At 62.1% G+C, this 17,614-nt stretch overlaps 1 protein-coding gene across 3 annotated transcripts; it reads left to right on the forward strand.

Moving 5' to 3' along the window:
• Window positions 1-17,219, forward strand: LOC128827458 (retroviral integration site protein Fli-1 homolog). Of its 3 annotated transcripts, none has more exons than XM_054011339.1 (9): window positions 1-122; window positions 10,685-10,884; window positions 11,494-11,642; window positions 12,241-12,444; window positions 13,295-13,378; window positions 13,821-13,883; window positions 14,050-14,109; window positions 14,557-14,604; window positions 14,982-17,219. In XM_054011339.1, exons 1-9 carry the CDS (start codon window positions 105-107, stop codon window positions 15,494-15,496), a joined length of 1,341 nt encoding a protein of 446 aa, XP_053867314.1. In that variant the 5' UTR covers window positions 1-104; the 3' UTR covers window positions 15,497-17,219. The 3 variants fall into 3 exon arrangements, with proteins under 3 accessions (XP_053867314.1, XP_053867315.1, XP_053867316.1); XM_054011341.1 differs by lacking the exon at window positions 1-122 and adding an exon at window positions 539-626; XM_054011340.1 differs by lacking the exon at window positions 14,557-14,604.
• The last annotated feature ends 395 nt before the right edge of the window (window positions 17,220-17,614 follow it).

The following is a 17,614-nucleotide window of genomic DNA, read 5'->3' on the forward strand; positions in this document are numbered from 1 at the left end:
CACACACACACACACAGAGCTTCGCTCATCCGGCCCCCTTTGCCAATGCACCACCTCTCCTCGTCCATGGAGGTCTAGGCGGGGAGCTCCGTGCGGGAGCAGCGATGGACGGCACCATCAAGGTAGGTTCTGGAGATGCTCCTCCAGGTGCGGGTGTCTTGGCTCCAGCTGGCGCTGGGCTCACGCTGGGCTGCGTTCAGTTCCTCTCTCTGGTGCGCGCCCCGGCTCCACAAACGCCCCCCCCCCTCCGCTCTTTCCTTCTGGTACAAAAAATTTCCTCTTCCTTCCCGTTCGTGGCGGTCGATGTCGCTGAGCTTAAATAACCCAAACCAAACCGCCCCAGAGAGAGACACCCACGACACTGCTCAGCCAAAGCCCCACAAAGGCACATACCTCCCCCTGCCCCCGTTCCCAGGAGCGTGCGGGAAGAGGGTCAGGATCGGGGAGAGCCCGCGTCCCGAAGGGAGGAAATGGGGCGCTCGCCCCCTCCATGGAACATGGGGGTGCCATGGGGCACCTATGGATGGTCCCCCCAAAGCAGGGCAGAAAGAATCTCAGGCCAGGATGGAAATGGGGGGGCCTGTGCCCCCAACTTGGAGATTCTGGGGTGCAACCTTGCTTAACAGGTCAGTCTGTCCTTCTTTCTGTCACTGTCCCATTCTAGCTTTCTCTAGCACTCGTTCGTTCATTCATTCTTTTTCGTTCCTTTCCTTCTCTAGCTTGCATGTTCTTGCTTTCTTTTGCTTTTTTCCCCTTCTACCTTTCATGCTCTTTCTTTCCTTTGTGTTCTACCATTTTTTCTCTCCCTTTATTTCTTTCACTGCTTTCACATTCTTTTCTCTCTCGCTCGCTTGCTGGTTATTTTTTTCACTCACTCCCTTCCGAGCCAGGCAGGTTCTTCTCGCACACAGATTTCGGGGCAGGTGGATTAGTGTTATGTGTTACCCAGCAGCTCCGCTGACAGGTCCATGGCTGGCCTGGGAAGCTGGGAATCTTGTGCACTGCATCAAACCGAAAACCTGTTGGTATCAAGGGAACGAGATCCGTGGCCGAGCCCCCGTTGGATTTTGGAGGCTGCGTTGCATCTTTACCCGAGTGGCAGGGCAGGCATTTCTAGGACTCAGAGCCACTTTGATGGTCTCCAGAATTCTAAGCTCTTTGGGATCGTGCTCGGATACTACATTTGTTCCTCAGTAGGGAGAGACGGGGCTTAAAGCCGGTTTGTACAGTGGGGAGCAAAAGGGGGGCTGCAAGGGGCGGGTGTCCCAGAGCCAGCAAGGAAATCACCAGGTCTATTAATATTGATCCACTGTCATTCCTGGAAATCAGTGGCAGTGAGGCACTGAAATGCCTGGGAAGGTCTGGGCCTGTTGGACGAAAGCTGCTGCACCCGGAGGATGCTGGATCCCCCGGACCTGGTTCTCCAGCCACTTTAAGCACCGTCCGGCGAGACGGAGTTTTAACCAGCCAGGCCGCGACTGGGCTGAGGGGAATTAGCAGCCTTGGCAATGACAGTGGGGGCCTGTCGTCTCCTTGGCCAGCGGCATCTTGGCCGTGCCCAGGGGAATTGTCTGTTTTGCAGGGTGCTGCGGGGCTTTGCTGGGGCAGTTTCCTGGGGATCGGCCTGGAGCCTGCATATGCCGAGGCAAATGTGCCCAATTGGCTCTTTCTGACCCGGGCGCTGCACAGACAGGCAGGGGGGGTAGGGTGACCAGATGTCCTGATTTTATAGGGACAGTCCCGATTTTTGGGTCTTTTTCTTACATAGGCTCCTATTACCCCCCACCCCCGTCCCGATTTTTCACATTTGCTGTTTGGTCATCCTAAGGGAGAGACAGGTCCTGCCCGGCTGAGATCAGGGCCCTGTTGGGCCAGGCGCTGCCCAGACACAGCGAGAGACAGGCCCTGCCTAAGGACCTCACGGTCTGAACAGATAAAGGGCAGGAGTAGAAACTGAGGCCCAGCGAAGCAGTCAAGATGACATGGTAGGTCAGGGATCAGTCCTGGCTCCCAGCCCCCTTGTTCTAACCCATTGGACCCCACTCCCAGGGCTGGGGACAGAACCCAGAAGTCCTGGCTCCCAGCCCCCTGCCCATTCTAACCACTAGACCCCTCCTCCCAAGGCGGGGGATAGATCCCAGGAGTTTTGGGTCCCAGCCCTCCTCCCCCATCACTAGCCCTCCCTCCCCTCCTAGAGCAGAGTGCAGATTGCTAACTGACAGCACACAAATTCCCCCCATCCAACCAGCTCCCAGCAGACATGATTTGCTTTCACGCAACTTTTGACATCTCTGCCAGTTTCTCCCCAAGTCCAGATTCAGCGTCTGGGCTGTTATCAGGGCAAAACCCGCTTATCACACGGGGGTGGGGTGGGGTGGATCTGAAATGGAAACCGCACAGTCTGTGCCACTCCCTTATTACACGGACTCCCTTCTCCTTGGCTTCCTGGGCTGTTCCGTGGTTCTGGGGACGATGCGGGGAGAGGGGGGGTTCTGCCTGTGTGTGTCTGTCTGTCTTTGTGTGTATATATCGTCCTGTCTCCCTCCCTCTCTCTGGCTCTGTGTATCTGCCTCTGTGTGTGTGTGTGCGTGGGAGGGGGGTTACATCTCGCTGTATTTTAGTTTCCAGGTGATAGCAAATGAAGTCGTGCAAGGTGTGGAAAGGTTGGGTGTTTCATTTGCAGGACAGTGCGGCCTGCTGTGCATGCCGTACAAACACAAAGGGAGGGTCATTCTCAGCGTATGGGGGAAACTGAGGCACGGAGTGATGTAGAATTCAGCACCTTCCCCACAAGACCTGCCTTCCTCCCACACAGTGTCCTGGAGCAGGGGAGGAGGGCAAGTTGGGAGCCAGTATTCCTGGGTTCTCCCGCCAGCTGTGGGAGGGGAGTGGGGTCTAGTGGTTAGAGCAGGGGGCGGGTGAGTTGGGAGCCAGGATTCCTGGGTTCTGCCCTGGCTCTGGGTGGGAGCTGGAGGGGAGTGAATAGCTGTGTGTGAAGGAGGGCACGCCCCCCCGCCCCGCAAACCGGTGCCCCAGCCCCCAGCCCATTGTCTGGCCGGATGGGGAGCTATTTAAAGCAGCCCAGGCCAGAGCCTCACAGGCCAGAGCCTCACTCCCCATCAGGTGGCCTTATCAGGAGCCTAAGAGGCTTCCGGCTTCGTAGCCTCAGGCTTCCTGCCTCGGCTTCCTGTGCTGCTGCCCAACGCAGCCCCGCGCACTGCACACAGCCCCACCCCCACCCCCTGCCAGATCAGACCCACGGGCCCCTCTACCCCGGTATCCCGCCCTGGGTCACATCCACGGGCCCCTCTACCCCAGTATCCCGCCCTGGGTCAGACCCACAGGCCCCTCTACCCCGGTATCCCGCCCTGGGTCACATCCACGGGCCCCTCTACCCCAGTATCCCGCCCTGGGTCACATCCACGGGCCCCTCAAACCCGGTATCCCGCCCTGGGTCAGACCCACGGGCCCCTCTACCCTGGTATCCCGCCCTGGGTCACATCCACGGGCCCCTCTACCCCGGTATCCCACCCTGGGTCACATCCACGGGCCCCTCTACCCCAGTATCCCGCCCTGGGTCACATCCACAGGCCCCTCTACCCCGGTATCCCGCCCCAATCAGACCCCTGGGCCCATCTATCCCAGTGTCCTCCCCTGGGTCAAACCCACGGGCCCCTCTACCCCGGTATCCCACCCTGGGTCACATCCACGGGCCCCTCTACCCCGGTATCTCGCCCTGGGTCACATCCACGGGCCCCTCTACCCCAGTATCCCGCCCTGGGTCAGACCCACAGGCCCCTCTACCCCGGTATCCCGCCCTGGGTCACATCCACGGGCCCCTCTACCCCAGTATCCCGCCCTGGGTCACATCCACGGGCCCCTCTACCCCGGTATCCCGCCCTGGGTCAGACCCACGGGCCCCTCTACCCTGGTATCCCGCCCTGGGTCACATCCACGGGCCCCTCTACCCCGGTATCCCGCCCTGGGTCACATCCACAGGCCCCTCTATCCCAGTATCCCGCCCTGGGTCACATCCACAGGCCCCTCTACCCCGGTATCCCGCCCCAATCAGACCCCTGGGCCCATCTATCCCAGTGTCCTCCCCTGGGTCAAACCCACGGGCCCCTCTACCCCGGTATCCCACCCTGGGTCACATCCACGGGCCCCTCTACCCCGGTATCCTGCCCTGGGTCACATCCATGGGCCCCTCTACCCTGGTATCCCGCCCCAATCAGACCCCTGGGCCCATCTATCCCAGTGTCCTCCCTTGGGTCACACCCACGGGCCCCTCTACCCCGGTATCCCGCCCTGGGTCACATCCACGGGCCCCTCTACCCCGGTATCCCGCCCCAATCAGACCCCTGGGCCCATCTATCCCAGTGTCCTCCCTTGGGTCACACCCACGGGCCCCTCTACCCCAGTATCCCGCCCTGGGTCACATCCACGGGCCCCTCTACCCCGGTATCCCGCCCCAATCAGACCCCTGGGCCCATCTATCCCAGTGTCCTCCCCTGGGTCAGACCCACGGGCCCCTCTACCCCAGTATCCTGCCCTGGGTCACATCCACGGGCCCCTCTACCCCGGTATCCCGCCCCAATCAGACCCCTGGGCCCATCTATCCCAGTGTCCTCCCCTGGATCAGACCCACGGGCCCCTCTACCCCGGTATCCCGCCCTGGGTCACATCCACGGGCTCCTCTACCCCGGTATCCCGCCCCAATCAGACCCCTGGGCCCATCTATCCCAGTATCCTCCCCTGGGTCAGACCTATGGGCCCATCTACCCCAGTATTCCGCCCTGTGTCAGACCCACGGGCCCCTCTACCCCAGTATCCCACCCTGGGTCACATCCACGGGCCCCTCTACCCTGGTATCCTGCCCTGGGTCAGACCTACGGGCCCCTCTACCCTGGTATCCAGCCCCAATCAGACCCCTGGGCCCATCTATCCCAGTGTCCTCCCCTGGGTCAGACCTATGGGCCCATCTACCCCAGTATCCCGCCCTGGGTCAGACCCACGGGCCCATCTACCCTGGTATCCTGCCCTGGGTCAGACCTACAGGCCCCTCTACCCTGGTATCCAGCCCCAATCAGACCCCTGGGCCCATCTATCCCAGTATCCTCCCCTGGGTCAGACCTATGGGCCCATCTACCCCAGTATCCCGCCCTGGGTCAAACCCACGGGCCCATCTACCCTGGTATCCTGCCCTGGGTCACATCCACTGGCCCATCTACCCTGGTATCCTGCCCTGGGTCACATCCACTGGCCCATCTACCCTGGTATCCTGCCCTGCATCAGACCTATGGGCCCATCTACCCCAGCATCCTGCCCTGGGTCAGACCCATGGGCCCATCTACTCCGGTATCCCATCCCCTCCCTGCCCCCCATATCAGAGCCCTGGGCCCATAGCGATGGAGAGAGGGGTTCATATGGGGATGGATCTATAGCGTCCGGTCACTCCATGCTGTACAGGGTTAGGGTGGTGATGCAAGGCGCCCCCAGCACCTTGTGCCGAGCCAAGTGGCTTGTGCCCACTGCCTCAGGGTATGGTACCTGGCTCCCCCCGTCCCGGGCACACGTGGCATAGGGTAACCCGTGTCCCCTTGCCGTGCTTCTATCTCCCTCAATTACAGGGGCACGGTGTGTAGCCAACAAGGTATTTGCACCCCTCACCAGGCACCGCAGTGCCTCTTCCCCTGTGGTTTGAGTCACATGGGACCCTCCATGGTGTGTGGGGTTTCCAACATTGCAGCTACCTGGTGCCTCGGGGCTGTGATTGCACTGGTCATCATGCGCTGACTGTAGCGCAGCGGTCGGGCAATTGCACTGATTGTGTGTGCTGCATTTGTGATGCACGCAGCACAGCTCTTATGCACTGGGTATGCAATTGCACTGCTTGTGCGTGTTCTGATTGTGATGCACGTGCCACACCCATCATGCAATCGGTGTGCAATTGCACTGATGATGCATGTTCTGATTTTGATGCACACGGCACAGCTGCCGTGCAATGACTGTGCAAGTACACTCGTGCATGCTCCGATTGTGATGCAACTGGCACATTCATCGTGCAATGGCTGACAATTGCACTGATCATGCAATTCTCTGATTGGGATGCATGTGGCATGGCCTTGCAATCAGTGTGCAATTGCGTGGATTGTGCATGCTCCGGTTGTGATACGTGCGGCGCATCCTTGGGCATACGCTGACTGTGATGCAGCTGGCACATCCCTTGTGCAATGGGGCCACATTTGCATTGGTTGTGGTGCATGTGGAGTTTGTACTGCTTGGGCAGACATAGGTTGTGATGTGAATGGCGCCTCTGTTGCTAGGAGGGCTGTCTTTGTGCACACAAGGGCTTGTGGGGCACATGCCGCATCCGTCGTGCAATGCGGGGGCCACGATTCCACTGCTTGTGCGTGCACAATATGGGGCCCCTCCGTCATGCTCTGTGCTGCACGACATGGCCCCTGCTTTGGGCCCAGGCAGATGGTTCCACGCATGGGCATCTGCGTCCGCAGGCCGCCTCACCCCAGATGGGCACCCAAAGCTTGTGAAACGTACCCCACCTGCCCTTTGTATGCCACCCCAGCACCTCTGCTGTGCCCTGTGCCAGTTGGCATGCAAGCAGGCCTTGCTTGGAGCCCCCTACGTGTGCTTTATGCCATTCATGCACATGCCATGCCATGCCCCCTGTGCCCCATGGGCCAGCTGCATGGTACCATGTGCCCCAGTGGCCTTCTGGATTCCTGCGCAGCTCGGGCATCATCGGTGGCCCCGCCATGGCACCCCACGACGAATGGCTTGTGCCACGTGGGATGCCACCCTGCAATGTAGTGCATCCCCTCCGTTCAGCACTGCAGGGCTGGCACCCAGCTGGCACCACCCTTGGGCACCGCGTCTGGTGCCACGCAGGCACTTCCACGCCACGTTGTGTGGGCATTGTGCCACTCATGCAACCTTGGTGCCGCGCACCTCGCCCCGCGTGGGGCACCCTCCGGTGTGCCTGCTCCAGGTGGGTTTTCCTCCATTCCCTGGCGCCCCCCCCTTGCCCCTCACAGCTCCTACCCGCCTTTGCAAGAAGGAATGCTGCATGCAAACTCCGCACAGCGCTGTGTAGAGCAACAGCTTCGGGGGCGGGCAGGCACGGCAAGGGAGTAACCGCAGCCAGGCCCCCCTCCCCCCATGCTTGAGCGCCCGATAACATCTTCAGTGCAGCAGCTCCGGCTGCAAACAAAGATCAGCCCAGCTCCCCCGAGACTTCTGCTTTCTGTGCAAAGAGCCCACACCCAGCGTGCAACCATGTGTGTGTGTGTGGGGGGGGGAACCTAGAGGCAGCTCAGCTCAGAGCCCCCCCAGCCCTGCAGAAGGGGCGCACTTAGCAGGGGAGGGGGGGAGTTAATGTCAGTTCAGTCAGGCTGGGCTTGGGAGGGGTTCCCCTGGTGCCTGGGCCATCCTGAGATTCCTGCAGCTCCCACCGCCCTCGCCAACAGGGGGCGCTGCAAGAGGGGGGCGGTGGAGCTTGCAGTGCCCACTTCTATCATCCCCCAGCAGGGGGCGCTGCAAGTGGTGTGGGGACCTCGCAGCTTGGGGCTTTGCTAGCTACAGATGGTGCATATAACCCAAGGCCGGGGGGAGGGGAGAGATTGAGCTATGAACCTGTGTGGGACCTCCACTCCTCTGCTTCCCTGCCTGTACCCGGGACTCCCTGCCTGTGCCTTCTGCCTGTACCGCTGCTGCTCTGCCTGTATCTGTGATTCCCTGCCTGTGCCTTCTGCCTGTACTGCTGCTGCTCTGCCTGTATCTGTGACTCCCTGCCTGTGCCTTCTGCCTGTACCGCTGCTGCTCTGCCTGTATCTGTGATTCCCTGCCTGTGCCTTCTGCCTGTACCGCTGCTGCTCTGCCTGTATCTGTGACTCCCTGCCTGTGTCTTCTGCCTGTACCGCTGCTGCTCTGCCTGTATCTGTGACTCCCTGCCTGTGCCTTCTGCCTGTACCGCTGCTGCTCTGCCTGTATCTGTGACTCCCTGCCTGTGCCTTCTGCCTGTACCGCTGCTGCTCTGCCTGTATCTGTGATTCCCTGCCTGTGCCTTCTGCCTGTACCGCTGCTGCTCTGCCTGTATCTGTGACTCCCTGCCTGTGCCTTCTGCCTGTACCGCTGCTGCTCTGCCTGTATCTGTGATTCCCTGCCTGTGTCTTCTGCCTGTACCACTGCTGCTCTGCCTGTATCTGTGATTCCCTGCCTGTGTCTTCTGCCTGTACCACTGCTTCCCTGCCTGTACCCGGGACTCCCTGCCTGTGCCTTCTGCCTGTACCGCTGCTGCTCTGCCTGTATCTGTGATTCCCTGCCTGTGCCTTCTGCCTGTACCGCTGCTGCTCTGCCTGTATCTGTGATTCCCTGCCTGTGTCTTCTGCCTGTACCACTGCTTCCCTGCCTGTACCCGGGACTCCCTGCCTGTGCCTTCTGCCTGTACCGCTGCTGCTCTGCCTGTATCTGTGATTCCCTGCCTGTGCCTTCTGCCTGTACCGCTGCTGCTCTGTCTGTATCTGTGACTCCCTGCCTGTGCCTTTGGCCTGTACCACTGCTGCTCTGCCTGTATCTGTGATTCCCTGCCTGTGCCTTCTGCCTGTACCGCTGCTGCTCTGCCTGTATCTGTGACTCCCTGCCTGTGCCTTCTGCCTGTACCGCTGCTGCTCTGCCTGTATTTGTGACTCCCTGCCTGTATTTTATGCTCGATCCTGAGATGCCCTCCGTTTGCTGCTGTCACCTCTGCACCTCTGTCTGTCCCTGTGATGCCCTGTCTGTACTTCCATGGGTGTTAGCACTTTCCCTGCCTGTGTTTTCTGCCTGTACTTCTGCTTTCCCAGGGGGCTACCTGCTCCTCTGACCTCCGGCCAGACTTCATGGCCCTTCTCTGCTCCCTTGGCTACAATGCGCTGAGGCTGCATAGCCCCTCCCTGCCTGGGCTGTCTCCACTTCTGACTGCCCAGGAATCCCAGTATCACAGCCCTGCTCAAGCCCCCTGTGGAGTGGGGGGAGGCTGGGCGCCAGGACTCCTGGGTTCTATCCCCAGCTTGGGGAAGGTCTTGTGCTTAGAGAGGGGGCTGGAAGCCAGGACTCCTGGGTTCTGTCTATCCCCATCTCTGGGAAGGCAGTGGGTTGTGGAGGGGACTGGGACCTGGAACTCCTGAGTCCTGTTCCTGAATTCACCATAGATTATGTGACCTTGGACAAGTTACCTCCCCCCCACCCCATGTCCCAGTTTTTCCATCAGTCAAATAGATACAATGGGACGTAGCCACAGGTGCAGCCAACTGTACCCCCACACGCATTTCGGTGCCTTATGTATGTGTGTGTCTCTGACTGTACATTTTCACAAGCACCTTGGATGTGACCGACTGTACACGTTGCACATGGTTTTGCATGCACTGTGCAAGTGTGTCAGCCTGGATATTGGCATATGTTGGGGATTGGTCCTGCTTTGAGCAGGGGGTTGGACTAGACGACCTCCTGAGGTCCCTTCCAACCCTGAGATTCTATGATTCTATGATATGTGTACGGACCATTTATAGCTGTCTAGGGCTGCACAAGTGCATGTGTGTGTGGGTGTGTGAGACTGTGTGTGTATTTTGGGGGAGATTGTCACTGTGTGTGATTATATGTGTGTATGTGTCTGGGATTTTGTGTGTGTGATTGTCTCTCTGGATGTCAGGGTGTGTGTGTGTGTATGATTGTCTCGGTGCATGCCTCATTGGCGTGTGTGTGGGTGCAGCATGTGTGTCCGTGTAACTGTACCTGGCCTTGGTGTGTCACACGGCCAAGCTCGGCTGCAGATGCCCCAGGGCGGACGAGGTTCCTTCTGCCCCAGTCCTGGGGGAGAGGGGGGGGGGGCGGTTTGCAGCCCAGGCAGGAAGCTGCACAGGGCCACTGAACTGTCACCTGCCGGCAACCATGCTCGGGCGCCGGCAAACAGGAAACGTCCCCTCCCCCCAGGACTAACGGCTGGGGACAGACACCACCCTGCTGGGGGCAGAATAACACCAGGGCACCCTGGCAGTCAGGGCTGGCCCCGATGCCCCAGCGCAGCATAGCCATGCTGTGGGGTGCAGGGTGGGGGCTCAGCAGCGGGCACTGTGCTGCAGGGAGTGGGGTGGGAGATTCAGTAGGGGGTGCTGTGCTGCAGGGAGTGGGGCAGAGGGTTAGCAGGGGGCGCCGTGCTGCAAGGAGTGGGGTGGCGTGGGGCTCAGCAGGGGGCGCCGTGCTGCAAGGAGTGGGGTGGCGTGGGGCTCAGCAGGGGGTGCTGTGCTGCAGGGAGTGGCGTGCAGTGGGTTCAGTAGGGGGCACTGTGCTGCAGGGAGTGGCGTGGGGTGGGTTCAGTAGGGGATGCTGTGCTGCAGGGAGCGGAGTGGGAGGCTCAGCAGGGGGCGCCGTGCTGCAGGGAGTGGCGTGCAGTGGGTTCAGTAGGGGACGCTGTGCTGCAGGGAGCGGAGTGGGAGGCTCAGCAGGGGGCGGCATGCTGCAGGGAGTGGCGTGGGGCTCAGCAGGGGGCGCCGTGCTGCAGGGAGTGGCGTGGGGTGGGTTCAGTAGGGGGCGCCGTGCTGCAGGGAGTGGCGTGGGGTTCAGTAGGGGGCGCCGTGCTGCAGGGAGTGGCGTGGGGCACTCTAACCCCGCCATGTGTCCCCCCCTGCAGGAGGCACTTTCCGTGGTGAGCGAGGACCAGTCCATATTCGACCCCTCCTACGGCCCTCCCCACCTCATGAAGACAGAGGTGCCCCCTGCCGAGGAGTACAACGGCAAGGAGAGGCCGGCGCTGGGGGAGCCGGACTGGTCCAGTCAGACCAGCAGGGGGCACACTGTGAAGAGGGAGAATGAGAATGTCAACTGCTCCAGGTCAGGCGGATGGGGTTAACCTGCGGGACTCCCTGCCACTTGGTATTAGTGGGGTTAACCTGCGGGACTCCCTGCTAACAGGGATTAGTGGGGTTAGCCCGTGGGACTCCCTGCCACTGGGGCTGTGGGAACTGGCCCATGGAGCCAGGCTGCGGAGGGGGAGGTTCTTGCGCCTGTGGCCCAGCAGAAGGACCCGGCCCAGCCCCACCCCCGAGCCCACAGCTCCCGGCTCAGTAGAGCTGGGCTGCACCGGCGCCCGCAGGAAACGACTCACTTCCCTCGTCCCATCCCCAGGAAACCTCAGTCAGCGCCACGGGCGGGGTAGGACAGGCCAACACACAGCCCTGCCGGTTCCCCTCACTCCCGACCCGCAGCCCCTGCTAGCCCAGCCCTGGTCTCCCCCCACCCTGCTGATGCCCCTCACTCCCAACCCGCAGCCCCTGCTAGCCCAGCCCCGGGCTCCCCCCCACCCTGCCGGTGCCCCTCACTCCCAATCTGCAGCCCCCTGCTAGCCCAGCCCTTCTCCCCCTACACAGCGGGTCTGAGACCAGCCAAACTCAGGCCTCTTGTGATCAGATCCAGTCCTCACTCCCCGCTGTCGCCCTGTAGACAGTCCCCCGTGGACTGCAGTGTATCCAGACGCAGCAAATCCGGGAGCGACCCACACCCCATCCCCTACTCAGCCAGCTACAGCGACCAGCGGAGCAGCCCCCCAGCCAACCCCCCCAGCGAGGAGAAGAGGGTTATCGTCCCAGCGGGTGAGTGCGCCCTCCCTGCTCCGCGTACCCCCCAATGGCCCTTCGCTGTAGCGCAGCCTCTGCCCCCTCCCCTGCCCCGGGGCCCAGAGCCAGGGGTCTCTTATTTCCTAGTTTGGGGCAGGGTTGGTAAATGGCTCCCAGGAACCCAAATGTCCGGGCCGGCTGGCTCCTCACCATGGCGCATTTCTGGGCGGGTAGCTGCAGCCCAAGAACCCAGGCGTCCAAGACCAGCGAGGCTCAGAGTGGGTTGCTGTTCCTCTGGAACCTAGGTGTCCGGGCTGGCCGGACTCTCCTCGCTCCTGTGTGTGTGTGCTGTGGTCTGGGAGGGCAACTGTACCCCAGGGACCCAGGCATTCGGGCTGGCTGGATTCTTTCCCCCTCCCCAGCAAAGCTGCGGCTGGGTGGTCGTGGCTCAGGGACTCAGGTGTCCGGGCCAGCTGGACTACCCTGTGCACGTAAGTGCCATGCTTTGGGTGGGTAGAGCTCTCAGGATCCCAGGAGTTCGGGCCGGCGGGACTCCCCCTCTATGGGTAGCTGTACTCTGGGAATGCAGGCGTCTGGGCCAGCTGGACTCCGCATGTCTGTCTGTCTCCTGCAGACCCTGGCGTGTGGACCCAGGACCACGTGCGCCAGTGGCTGGACTGGGCGGTGAAGGAGTACGGGCTGGAGGAGGTGGACGTGGGCCTGTTCCAGCACGTGGATGGCAAGGAGCTGTGCAAGATGGGCAAGGAGGATTTCCTGCGCCTCACCTCGCCCTACAACGCCGACGTGCTGCTGTCTCACCTGGCCTACCTGCGGCAGAGTACGGCCATACCCCACGGAGCCCCGCCCACCAACAGGGTGCCCCTCCTTTCCACCAACAAGGAACCTGCCCACCGACAGGGAGCCCCGCCTTCCGCCTAACAAGGAACCCACCCACTGACAGGGAGCCCCACCCACCGACAGGGAGCCCCTCCTTCCCACCAACAAGGAACCCCCCCCCCCCCACTGACAGGGAGCCCCACCCTTCCACCAACAAGGAACCCACCCACTTACAGGGAGCCCCGTCCACTGACAGGGAACCCCACCCACCAACAGGGTGCCCCGCCTTCCCACCAACAAGGAACCCCCCCACTTACAGGGAGCCCCGTCCACTGACAGGGAGCCCCGCCCACCGACAGGGAGCCCCGCCTTCCCACCAACAAGGAACCTGCCCACCAACAGGGTGTCCCGTCTTCCCACCGACAGGAAGCCCCGCCTACTGTCAGGGAGCCCCGCCTTCCCACCAACAAGGAATCTGCCAACCGACAGGGAGCCCCGCCCACCAACAGGGTGCCCCGCCTTCCCACCGACAGGGAGCCCCGCCCACTGTCAGGGTGCCCCGCCTTTCCACCAACAAGGAACCCACTCACTGACAGGGAGCCCCGCCCACAGATAGGGAGGCCTGCCTCCGCACAGACAGGGAGCCCCCTAGCACCAGGATGTCCATACCTGGCTGGGAGCCCTATCCTCAGACACAGGACCTAGGCTCCCAGACATGGGAGCCTCACCCCCAAACCGGGGAGCCCCGTCCATCACCATAAACCACACCTCCTAGTGCAGGAGCCCCGCCCATCTGTGGGCCCCTCTGCCTCACTCAGCTCTGACCAGTGCTCTCCTGTCTACCCCCACAGGCAGCCCGACCTTCACCTACCCGGCTGCCCCGGCTGTGACCCCCCAGCCCCCCGCACCCCCACCACGCGTGCAAGTGAAAACAGGTGAGTCTGTGAACCCCAGCCCTGCCCCTCCCCTATGGGCTGGGAGTCAGGACTCCTGGGTTCTATCCCAGTTCTGGGTGTTCTGGGTGGGGAATGGGGACTAGTGGTTAGGAGGGTGGGGACTCCTGGGTTCTATCCCAGCTTTGGGGGGCAGGAATGGGAACTAGTGGGGCGGGGGGCTGGGAGCCAGGACTGCTGGGTTTGCTCCCCAGTTGTTGGAGAGGAATGAGGTCTAGCAGTGAGAAAGGGGAGGGGTCTGGGAGCCTGGACTCCTGGATTCTCTTCCAGCTCTGGGCAGGGAGTGAGGTCTAGTGGTTAGAAAGGAGGGGGGCTGGGACCAGACACAGAGCAGGGCTTTTCCCCTCCAGCAGCGGTTCCCCACTACTAATGGGCTGTTTTCCTTCTCCCCTCCCCCCCTCGCCCCCCCGCTATTGGCCTGCAGAGTCTCCCTATGAGGAAATCAGGCGAAGCAGCTGGAGCGGCTCCCTCAGCGGAGGCCCCAAAGGTACCATCATGTCCCCCCGCCCACGTATCCCCAAGGGGCACTGCCCCATGGCTGGCTAACAACCCCTGAATCCAACCCGGGGTGTGGCTCCGCGTGGGGGCTGAATCCCGGGGCTCCTTCCCCTCCCCTAACGCTCTCCCCCCACATTTCTCCCCCCACCCTCCAGGGTCCCCCCCCCAGATCCAGGGGGTGAATCGGACGAGTGACTCCCCACGGATTGTAACAGGTGGGTGCCCCTGCTTGGGGAGTGGGGGGAGATCGCCCCAGTAGCTAGGCCCCTCTCTGCCCCATGGATGGCCCCCTGCCCCACACCACTAGGCCAGGGAGTGCCACAAAGCCATGGAGAGGGGCATTGAATTCATTTTGAGGGGTATGTCGGCCCCCAAACAGGGCGAGGTTTAGGGGTGCGTAGATCTCCAGCTCATGGAGAGTTTTGGGTTGGGCCCTAGGGGGGTCAGATTGGATTGGGAGCAACTGAGGATTCGGTGTGAAGCCCATTTGGGAATGATGGTCAAGGGGAACTGGGGGGTCAGAGGGTTAGATGAGGGGCTGGGAGTCAGGACTCCTGGGTTCCATGGTGGGGATTGGGGTGGAATGGGTCCCAGCGGGGAGCAAGGGGGTGTCTCAGACGCCCCCCAAAACTAACCCCCCTGACTCCCTTTTCACCCCCCAGATCCATACCAGGTCCTGGGACCCACCAGCAGCCGCTTGGCAAACCCAGGTGGGTCTGGGCACCTATTACAGCTTGGGATGGGGTGAGGTTCTAGGTAATGGCTAGAGACGTGGAGGGCTGGGAGCCAGGACTCCTGGGTTCTATCCCTGGCTCTGGGAGGGGAGTGGGATCTAGGGGGTTAGAGACCCTACAATAACAAACCAGGAAAGACCCTCATGTAACAAGCCAGTGCACACAGTAGGGCCTACAGTAACAAACCATTGCCCAGGGTTTGACCCCCTACAGTAACAAACCAGGGCCCTCCTTCTTGGGGCAAAGCAGAGCTCCTCCATTAACAAACCAGTGCACCCAGCAGACCCTACAATAACAAACCAGGGTGCAAAGCCAAGCCCCGTCGGTAACAAACCCGTCTCCCCCCCCGGCAGGCAGTGGCCAGATCCAACTGTGGCAGTTCCTGCTGGAGCTGCTGTCGGACAGCAGCAACGCCGGGTGCATCACGTGGGAGGGCACCAACGGAGAGTTCAAGATGACGGACCCGGACGAGGTGGCGCGGCGCTGGGGCGAGCGCAAGAGCAAGCCCAACATGAACTACGACAAGCTGAGCCGGGCCCTGCGCTACTACTACGACAAGAGCATCATGACCAAGGTGCACGGTAAACGTTACGCCTACAAGTTCGACTTCCAGGGCATCAGCCAGGCCCAGCAGAACCACCCGGGCGAGGGGCCCCTCTACAAGTACCACCCGGCCGACATGTCCTACCTGCCCTCCTACCACCAGCAGAAGGTGGGCTTCGGCCTCAGCCACGCCGCCCAGCTGCCCGTCTCCTCCGCCGGCTTCTTCGGGGCCCCCTCACCCTACTGGAACGCCGGCTCCGGGAACCTCTACCAGAGCTCGCCCGTGCCCCGGCCCACCGCCGGCCACCTGAACTCCTTCTACTAGCCACAGGGGGCGCCCGGCCTGCCGCCGGCCACCTGAACTCCTTCTACTAGCCACAGGGGGCGCCCGGCCTGCCGCCGGCCACCTGAACTCCTTCTACTAGCCACAGGGGGCGCCCGGCCTGCCGCCGGCCACCTGAACTCCTTCTACTAGCCACGGGGGGCGCCCGGCCCACCGCCGGCCACCTGAACTCCTTCTACTAGCCACGGGGGGTGCCCAGCCCGCCGCTGGCCACCTGAACGCCTTCTACTAGCCACTGAGGGTGCCCGACCTGCTGGTGGCCACCTGAACTCCTTCTACTAGCCATGGGGGGTGCTTGGCCCGCCGCTGGCCACCTGAACTCCTTCTACTAGCCATGGGGGGGCGCCTGGCCTGCCGGCGGCCACCTGAACTCCTTCTGCTAGCCATGGGGGGTGCTTGGCCTGCCGGCGGCCACCTGAACTCCTTCTACTAGCCATGGGGGGCGCCTGGCCCGCTGCTGGCCACCTGAACTCCTTCTGCTAGCCATGGGGGGTGCTTGGCCCGCCGCTGGCCACCTGAACTCCTTCTACTAGCCATGGGGGATGCTTGGCCCGCTGCTGGCCACCTGAACTCCTTCTACTAGCCATGGGGGGCGCCTGGCCTGCTGCTGGCCACCTGAACTCCTTCTACTAGCCATGGGGGGCGCCTGGCCCGCTGCTGGCCACCTGAACTCCTTCTACTAGCCATGGGGGGTGCTTGGCCTGCCGGCGGCCACCTAAACTCCTTCTGCTAGCCACAAGGGTACTCCAGCCTGCCAGCGGCCACCTGAACTCTGTCTGCTAGCTACGGGGAGGAAGGGGGTGCCATGGCGCATGGGGGCTCCCTAAATGCCTACTAGCCACAGGTGGGGTCCCCCCAAACATGGATAGCCACGTGGGATCCTTCTGCTGCCTGTCCCCAGCCCGGTTGCAGCCTCCCGCCCAACCAGTGCCTGGAAAGACCTCCCCCTTCCCTTTCCCGATAGTGGGGTGCCCCCGACACCTGAGGGTTTTGGGGGGCCAGGGGCTCCCCACAGTGGCTGGACTCCTCCTGCTCTGGACTGGGCAGGGCCCTGGGGGACAGCCCGTAGGGTGCAGGGTTTTTTAAATGAGGGATTAACCTGCAGTTGTCCCTCCCAGCAGGCAGAACATCCCCCGCCCCCAGTCCTGCCTTGAGCAGGTGCCTCCTCTCCCAGCGTGGCTCCCACAACAGGTGCTCGTTAAACACTGTGGGACGCCTGTTGGGGGGCAGGGCTGGCTGGCTGGCTGAGAACACCTTTTGGGTGAAGCGACTGGCTGTCGAGCGTGGACATCTGTCAGGAGTGGAGGCTGGTTGTTGTCTTTGGTCACAGCAGGGGGAGCCCGTTGAGTGTGGATGCCTGTTGTAACTGGCGCTAGCTGTTACCTCTAGACACTAGGGGGCACCTGTTGTGTGGGGGGTGCCTATGGAGGGGTGGAAACCGGCTATTGCCTCTGGATATACAGGGCTGGATCAGGAATCCCAGCCAGGTGCCTGCCCCATTCATCCCCTCATCCCAACCTCCCCCCTGTAGGCAGGACCCATGGTAGCAGCCCCCCACCCTGGGGGAACGGTGTGCGGATACGCTGTAGCGCCGCTGCTCTGTGGGGGATTGTATCCGTGACACCCCACCCCCCAGCTCCATGGGGCTGACAGCGACTGTAATATGCCTCCTCCCTCACCCCATGTATTAAAGGTTGTGTTGTTACGTGTGCCATTGTTTGTGCCTGCAGGGTGATTAGGGGAGGGGGCTGGCAGGGGGGTGAGGCCCTGGGATGTTGGGGAGATTGGCTGGGGAGGCCTAAAGGGGGTAGGGAAAGGGACTAGCAGTGGGGAGGGGGCTGGGGAGGCCTAGCAAAGGGTGGGGAGGGGGGCTGGCAGTGGAGGGGGTCGAGTTGTTAGAGCAAGGGAGGGGAGCTGAGATTGGCTCCAGGGAAGAACACAGACAAGCTCCCATGTACAGGGGCACCCGGCCAGCATCCGCCAGCAGGTGGCGCTACAGCCTGCCACCACAACGCCAATCTGCACCTACCTTCCAGCTGCACAGAGCTACTGCCCCCTGGTGGACACACTGCGGAGCTCCCTGCCCGAGGGGTTACACCG

This window comes from Malaclemys terrapin, chromosome 21 (genome assembly GCF_027887155.1).
Source record: "Malaclemys terrapin pileata isolate rMalTer1 chromosome 21, rMalTer1.hap1, whole genome shotgun sequence".
Lineage (NCBI taxonomy): Eukaryota > Metazoa > Chordata > Testudines > Emydidae > Malaclemys > Malaclemys terrapin.

Excerpts from the sequence above, each read along its gene's own strand:
- LOC128827458 (XM_054011339.1), top strand. Across the intron at positions 10,885-11,493 it reads GAGAATGTCAACTGCTCCAG|ACAGTCCCCCGTGGACTGCA; the intron begins GTCAGGCGGATG and ends GTCGCCCTGTAG. Across the intron at positions 11,643-12,240 it reads GAGGGTTATCGTCCCAGCGG|ACCCTGGCGTGTGGACCCAG; the intron begins GTGAGTGCGCCC and ends TGTCTCCTGCAG.